At 36.7% G+C, this 8,193-nt stretch overlaps 1 protein-coding gene across 3 annotated transcripts; it reads right to left on the minus strand.

Moving 5' to 3' along the window:
• Window positions 1–2,318: 2,318 nt before the first annotated feature.
• On the minus strand, window positions 2,319–7,935 carry LOC112455270 (transcription intermediary factor 1-alpha-like). Of its 3 annotated transcripts, none has more exons than XM_025017110.1 (11): window positions 7,472–7,935; window positions 7,049–7,278; window positions 6,570–6,850; window positions 6,380–6,490; window positions 6,106–6,300; window positions 5,510–5,622; window positions 4,075–5,361; window positions 3,782–3,947; window positions 3,514–3,712; window positions 3,270–3,422; window positions 2,319–3,174 (listed from the first exon to the last, which is right to left on the minus strand). In XM_025017110.1, exons 1-11 carry the CDS (start codon window positions 7,821–7,823, stop codon window positions 3,001–3,003), a joined length of 3,261 nt encoding a protein of 1,086 aa, XP_024872878.1. In that variant the 5' UTR covers window positions 7,824–7,935; the 3' UTR covers window positions 2,319–3,000. The 3 variants fall into 3 exon arrangements, with proteins under 3 accessions (XP_024872878.1, XP_024873050.1, XP_024872961.1); XM_025017282.1 differs by having other exon boundaries at window positions 7,458–7,548; XM_025017193.1 differs by having other exon boundaries at window positions 2,320–3,174; window positions 3,514–3,700.
• Window positions 7,936–8,193: the final 258 nt, after the last annotated feature.

The raw sequence follows: 8,193 nt of genomic DNA on the forward strand, positions 1-8,193 counted from the left end.
GTGGGTATCTCGATCGATTAGAAGTAGTAACGTTATGCGTGATTCGATTAGTAGGGGTGATAGATTTACCGGAAACCTTCTTTTTCGGTAGTGGAACATTTTTCAAGTTCAATTGTCGCTTTCCACTTGCTGCAGAAACATTGTCCACAGTTTTCGGAAGTGCATGCTTATGTACGGTAGATTTCTTGCTCTTATCACTTTGATCAATATTTCGTGTATTAGAGGATACGGGCGTGTTGTGTCTTTTCACAGCAGTCGCTGCCGGACGTGAATTTGCAGGTATTTTAAATCTCGACAGTCCTTGACCCTTCTTTAGGAACGGTTTCTTCGGCTTGACCTTCGCATCGGTCCGCGCATTCGGCATTTCTGATTCTCTCTTCAATTTCTCTTCTAACAATGTTTGAAAATCTTTTCTAGGTGACGGAAGAGGAATGTCATCGATCGAAGCACATTTGTTTGAAACATTATTCAACGACAGCGGCTTTATCCCTTCCATTAACGAATCGACAACGAATTCCTGTGACAGTACACCAGGGCTGCGTTCTTTCATAGAACTTCCACTTCTATCGACAATTGTAGAGGCACAATCCGAATCGTCACTCTGCTCTTCGTTACAATTTTCGTACGACGGATCGGCATCCGTTAATGTTCTGTCATCAATTATTTCTAGTACATCGTCTGAATTTTTCACATCACATTGAAGCGCTCTATCAGGCATCGTTTCTTCCGCATTTATCCCCGTTTCACGCGTAACACACGCGTCATCTGTACTTTCAATAATATTGAAGTCGTGCGTTGGCAAGCCAAGTGCTTTGTAAATACGATCTTGTTCGTGGCTCAAAATCTCCCTTTGTATTCGTTGTTGGTTTAGCAGTCTCTCTTGCTGCTCCACCTGCCATTGCCTTAATTTCTGTAAACGCTCGGTTATAGATGCTTCCACGTCCATACCGTTTATGATGCCTGAAATAGTTAAAACTACTGATTCAACAACAAATTGTTAACTTAAAATAAAGTGTTCTTGCTCCAAACGATACTCGACAATCTACAACTAGTTACTCCTGTTTATACTGGCTGTGTATATTTACACTATACATATATAGAATAATATCCAGATTATGGAAAAGAATCTCTTAGATAAAATAATTGTCGAAATAAAAATAGACCTGTTCTCTTTAGCTAAACTTCTTGCACGATTCATCTTTTCTCTTTTTCTTTTCACGCTGAAGAACTATGCAAAGTTCAGCTAAAAAGAACAGGTATGCTTTAAACTTGTGCTGAACAATCTGATGACCAACAATCTTTCAATGTAGATAGTAAAAACAAAAATACTTACTTAGAAAAAAACATACGATGCCTCTTTACAGCATTGGAAAATATGACTTCAAAAATGTGGCATAGTTCGATGTATGTAAATATATTTAAAGGTTAAATAAGGATAAAATACTGCAGAGGAAAGTTCGACGTGCAAAAAAACCTAAAACAATAAAGACATAGTTTATAAGTTATTTCATATTCTTGTACTTTCTCTTAACATTCGATTTTATACTTGGCATTCTAACGCACGTGCGGCACTTGTAAATATTTACCAAAATAAACCGGCTTGATTGAATTTTGTTTTGAACATTCTCTCTCGTCACACTCCCATTATTTTTTTATCCTCTCCTTTCTTAGCAAAAAAGATCATAAAAGAACACTCTGATGAAACGCTGAATATTACTACAATTCTAAAGAATCATAAATAAATATCAAACGTTATAACATTTTGAAAGGCTATTTTTATTATCCGTTGATACTAACGTAGAGTGTTTACCAACAGAAAACACAATGGCACCCAAGTCCATGTCACTATAGAGTTTGGACACCATCCGCCATATTCAAATTAACTATGGTGCGCTTTTCAAAATTTAGTATCTATAGAGTTAATTAACAAAAAAAAGTTTAATTCAATTTTAGTTCATATAAATATTATTATTACAAGTAAATCTGTAAAAATACATAATAATAAAATATAACTTTTATCGTTTGTAAAATGATATTAAAATTGTATTCGTAAAAATATAAGAGAATTTATTTAAATAAATTCTCAGCTTGTATAATCTACAAATCCTGAATATAATTTCTATGTTCTCTTTTTATGATTTAAAACCTATATTAATATCTCTTTAATATCTCTATCATTTTTTAACAACTATCTTCTTTAGAGATGTAAAAAAGAAATTATGTTGCGCTTAAAGAAGAAAAGCTAACTACTTAGTGAAAATAGTATAAATGGAACTTTATTTAATATTCTTATCTATATATGTGTATATTTTATAAAATATTTTTTTACGATGAGTAAAAAGACAAAACGAATATCGAAGAAAACCTTATTCAACAAATAGTTGGGTAACAAATTAATTACCTTATTAGTCAAATATAATGTTAAGCATTTTTGCGAAGTTACTAACGTGATAAAACTTCAAGCAGCATTATATTAAATATACTAAAAATATACTATGATTGTAATTAAAAATCTAGAGCGGCGTCACTTTATTATATTAAAATATATCTATATATTCGAAAAATGAAACATGTCGAAAAAGTTACATTTCAGTATCGTTTTGTCATCGTGAAATATTAATACCGTCCATCTAATCGAGAAACTGAGAAACAACCGGAAAAATTTATTATAAATATTTCAAATAAAATAGAACGCTCATGCACCTTATTTTTTGCAATGTTTTCTAGGAATTAATCTTCCTAGATAGCAAGATGACGTCTAAATACGTTTTAATGACACACTGTTGACGTTAGAGACATTATTAATATCATTAAGACATTATTAACACGTCATTTGACGTCACTCTGCTATCGGCTTTTACGACAGTTTCGATAGTATTTATCACATTCTATCAAATTATTAACTGCAGTCTAGTCCGACAGTTATAAAATCGTGAAAATAATTTAGCCCTAAACTCAACAATTCCGACGAGGTGTACTCGACAATTCGCTTATCTCCTGTCAATCGTTAACTATGCGTCTGTATTTCCTATTGGGTGGAAAAACTTCCTCGTCTTCCTCCTTGTCGGGTGCGAGAAAGGGATCGTCATACGCGTAATTTGGTGCCCATTTCAATAACAATTTCTCAAAAAACTCTTCTAAATTTCTAGCCTCTTGGTAAACTTGCGAATCAACCTGAAAAAAAAGAGGGTGATGCGGATAGAAACGCAAAAGAGGGAGGCGACGATGGTAAATAAGACAAAAAGAATTAAGAATTTTGATCGGCTTACAGGATTGTAGGTAAAAGCATTTTTAAACATGAGTCTGATGTCAGCCATGACTTGTCTCAGATCTGTGTAATGGTCCGCATGATCCGATTTCAATTTATCCCTGATTATGTCTAACGCAATTGGCTTCTTGATAATCCGATGATAATCAGTAATCTGCCGGACAAAAAAACGATCGCTAGATTACCTGGACTTGTCAATCGAGTACCGGTATCGCGAAAAAATGTTTTACTGCCTCGTCATTTACCTCGCTCGATACAACCTCCCGAAAAGGTAGGCTCTGTTCATACTGACAATAAAGTTCCAAGACAATCCTTTGTGCAATTCGCAATTCCTTCGCGCTCATACCGCTTGGCCTTTTTTCACTGCTCGATACATCGTCCGAGCAATCGAGTACATTTGTACATAGCATACACTGCCAAGTTTCACTCTCGCTGAAAGAAGCACTATTTAATTAATAATAGTGAAGAGAACAGACGAGCGTGATAAAGATACATCGTGAGTGGGAAGCTTACTCTGGAAATGATTGTAAACTAGGTATATGACAATAAAGATGGAAGACTTTTGGACATTTGTCGCAGCACAGTACCGCGTCTCCCCCGTCCATACATACGGCACACCAGTCCTCGTTTGGATCGTCCTTCATCACCATAGAAGCGGTTGTGCTTTTCGAATTCTCCGCTGAAAGAGAGGTACAAATTGATATAAAAAGCCTGCGCGAAGTCCTGGTCATACGGCATCAAAAGCAATTGAAAGTATAGTTAACACTTTGAGCTAATAAAATGAAATAACACCAAGTTCAACTAACCCGTTGTATTCTCAGCCATTGAGTTTATATCCTCGTCGGTGGAACTATCAACTTGTGCCGAATCTACCTGATTTCTTTGAGCTTCTGGTATCACTAGGATTCCATTACTATCTAATTTCGCAATAGTGAGCATCAGATCATTCAACGATTTCTGACAAAACTTATCTAAACTCTTTTCGGTGTCGTCCGACTTGCCAGGAGTGGTCACAGGACTAGGTGTTTTGGGTATGGACGAGCTGACAGCATGTAGCAATGACACAGTGGCTGAATTCTGCAACTGTGGCGGATTGTCGCACGAATTGGCGTTTACATTGGTGTTATATTTTTGATTATTACCGGTTTGTTGATTTCTTAATGTAATTTTGTATGTATCATTGGTAGGAACTGGGGTATAAGTGGGCATATGTTGCTGTCGAGGCAAGGTATAAGGAAGGCAAGGATTCGCTTGTTGCGGTATGTGCCAACGATGGATGGGATAATTTCCCATGTGCTGCGTTGATGGGGAAGTCAAATTGCATTGTTGCAAACGTGTCGTCACAGGTACAACGGATGTATTTGCTTGATATGTGTGGGGTGGTGGTACTTGGACTCTCTGTGGATTGCCACCTGAAGAATATCTGTATCCAGGAGAAAATCGGTACGGTACGGTATGATTGGCAGTTGCCCGGAACGACGGATAAGGAGGCGGTGGAATGGAATTGTGCGCGAGAAGCCCGCGTAAACTTGTGTTCTGTCCAAGCTGATCCAAATTCTGAGCTTGCTGATGTGGATGCGTGGACGATGTTACTTGCTGCTGATGACAGGTTCCCAACGGGCGTTGTTGATGCATCAACGGAGGTTGCTGTAATCTAGTGTTGCTATAGTTTACAGAATACTGCACCCGTGGCTGAAGCGCTTGTGGCGATGATCGAGGTGACATATTATGCGGCGCGATATACTGTTGCATATAATTTGGTGATTGTTGCGCGTGTTGTTGTTGTTGTTGTTGTTGTGGTTGCGGCTGTTGCTGCTGCTGTTGTTGTTGTTGCGGAAGATGCAGAGGTGCTTGTTGCGGGTAAGAATTCTGTTGCACGCTAGTGGATTGCTGTGTTACCATTGCAGGTAATGGTAATCCCTGCTGAATAACAACGGGAACAATACTGTCCGTGTGAGTATTTACCGAATTCGTAGCTTGCTTCGGTTCGGCTTGCGATTCGTTGTAAGTCACCGTGCTGTTATTGTTAGCCATTGGAGATAAGGACGGGTATACTCTACCATCGACGACTATTGCCCCAATTGATGACACCACTGCAGATGCAATATGAATATATTGGATTATGCTCACATATGGTGTAAAATGTAATCGATTATTGACTTTCTTTAATTTCAGTATTACTTCTAATTGTTGATTAAACCAGTTATTAAATAAAAAGTTGTTTAATGTTGCGTCACAAACCTTTTATTAAATCTGGTACTTTTTCCAAAGATAAATGTATCCTGACAGGTATCTCAGGATTTGGGATATCGGCTCGTCTACTTTTTATTCTTTGTAAATGACTTGTAACAGATCTGTAAAAATATCATGTAATTTTGTTACATATTTGTGTAAAATATATAGCGCATATAATATACACACACGTATATATGCATGCACATGTACATGCATATGTTTATGTAGGAAGTTTTATCTAATTCCAACAATTGGAACTTCCAACTTAAGTAATGTAAACAAAGTATTTGAGACAAAAATTATTTGGTTTTGTGGGAAACATAAAAAACAGTAATCTTGGCTAACAGCTTCAAAGTCATCAGTTAAAATCCACTTATATTTTTCAATGAAAATAAACAAACTTTTTTGACGTAAATTCTGACGTGATTTCCCTCGATATTCTATATACACAAAAGTATAAAGATACTATGACAAACATTAACAGTTTATAGTAACATTTCATATTTTGATGTAAAATATATCTTGTACATTTTTTCACAATATTAAGGTAGAATTGTATGTGTATAAATATATGTTTGTATACATCTATAATTTCAGTATACTTTTTACTATATAATAATTCCATGTCCGAGCCTTTCTTCAAAGCATGAGTGCCAAAGAGTATACAATGATCCGTAAGCCTGGATAGTTGATCTAAAGCAATTTTTTTCTCATTCAACGTATTCTGCTTTTGATCACACACTTCATTCAATCTCATTACCAACTGCTTCCCTCTTGTATTAATGGCATTTGTTAATCTGACATAAAAAAGTTAAAATATTAGTAATAGAATCATATATCCTAGTGAAAATATGCATGTACGCTTGCAATACTTACTGTACGACCATTTGTGTTATATCTTGAACAAGAGTTTTTTTCTTCTCCTGTATTAGAATCTGTCTATCCTCTATAACTTTCATCGCGCTTTTCAATAATACTCGTTTGTAACTGAAAATTATTCGTTTTTAAAATCTGCAATCTCTCCGATAGATGTTCTACCTTAATTGTTATTATTTACAGATCCTACCTTACTTCTTTAAGCAACATTGACATGGAAGTACGCGTTTCTGCTGCAATTTCATGAATAAAACTATATTTATGATCACGATGTTCGTTGAGTTGACAATCTCTGCAGGTCAGTCTATCACACACTTGACAAAATACAGATAACTGTTCGTGGGAATGGATTGTGCAAAATAAATATCCAGGTATCTTCTTATTTCCTCGTTTAACATTTTCTCTATCATTTGCTATTTCATCCTTAGGTTTAATTATATGATCCTTGGTTATCTTCAATCTTTGATGAGCCTTAAAACAGTTTCATCCAATATGATTAATCAACATTTTACTCCCACTTTTTAATCCAAGAGGCATAACGTATAGACCGTATATATGTATATTGCTTGTGTTTTATTCGTTTAAAAATCCATTCTTTAATCTAAGAGGCGTAACATATAGACCGTATATATGTATATTACTTGTGTTTAATACACAATTTATAATCACCATAACACAATTCTGGCAGATAAATTCTTCGCACTCCATGCAATAACTGGTAGCAACAATGTTATCGTGGCAGCTGGTACACTTTTTCTCTTCCTCGGCTTCCTTACTCTCATCGTCCAATCCTAGATCACTCTCTTCTTCCAATAGCTTGGAGAAAAATCTGTTCTCGATCAAATTTTCCACTTGGCTGGCCACATTGCAAACATGACACATAAGGACGTTACTCTCCACTGCAAAAGATAAACATTGTTACAAATGTAAAATGTATTTAACGTAAAGTTACGACAGGTGCCAAAAGTAAGAGCCAACCAATGTTGGCTGAGATTTATAACAACCCTAACGGACGAGTACATATAAACTTTATCAGAAGCAACTTTACAAGGGGGATTGAGAGTAGAAAAGAGCGTACACATGTTTACATACACAGTACATCCACGTCGACCGACGTATTGTGATCGCTGATCTTATTATTGACGCATATTGTGCATGCTGCGTGTAAGCACTCGAGAAGCTTCGGGTTGTCTCCCATGGTGAACGTCTTGTTGCAAAAGACGCACTTTGACAAAACTGCGCGGATCTCACTCTCCTGACCCTCGGTGGTGCACTCGATACGCTGGTCGTTGCATTCCTCCTCGATGCAAACCGCATCCTGCACTTGAGGCTGTTGGGTGTCCTGCTTGGAGCTGTTTTGCTCCACAGGCTCCTCCTTCACCACCGCAGGCAGTACCGGCAACGTTGACATACCCACCATTAATTCGTTACTTTGGCTTTCCATGATTGTGCAGAAGCTCGACGGCGCCGGTCCCTTCGTTGTTTTTGGCAATTGAGTTTACGTTATAATTTGTGGCAACAAATTTCGCTCAAATGGTATAGCGGGTGCAGCGCCATGGCAGCCATTTTGATTAATACATATGTATGTACACATTCGCGCGGGCAAAAGGATCGCAGCGCCTGCGTTCGATGAGCTTCGGAACGCATTCGGTTACTAAAATTTATTTTTTTATTAGCTGTTCTCGGAAAAAAAGATATAAAATCGTTTTTTGTGTTCAAAAATGTGTAATACGGAAGTAGGAATGTTTTAATATGTAAAGAGTGCACGTCGACATGTTGACAATAATATTAAATATAGTTCGAGTCAAACGTAC

This window comes from Temnothorax curvispinosus, unplaced genomic scaffold, assembly GCF_003070985.1.
Source record: "Temnothorax curvispinosus isolate PA1 unplaced genomic scaffold, ASM307098v1 QBEX01000064.1, whole genome shotgun sequence".
Classification (NCBI taxonomy): domain Eukaryota; kingdom Metazoa; phylum Arthropoda; class Insecta; order Hymenoptera; family Formicidae; genus Temnothorax; species Temnothorax curvispinosus.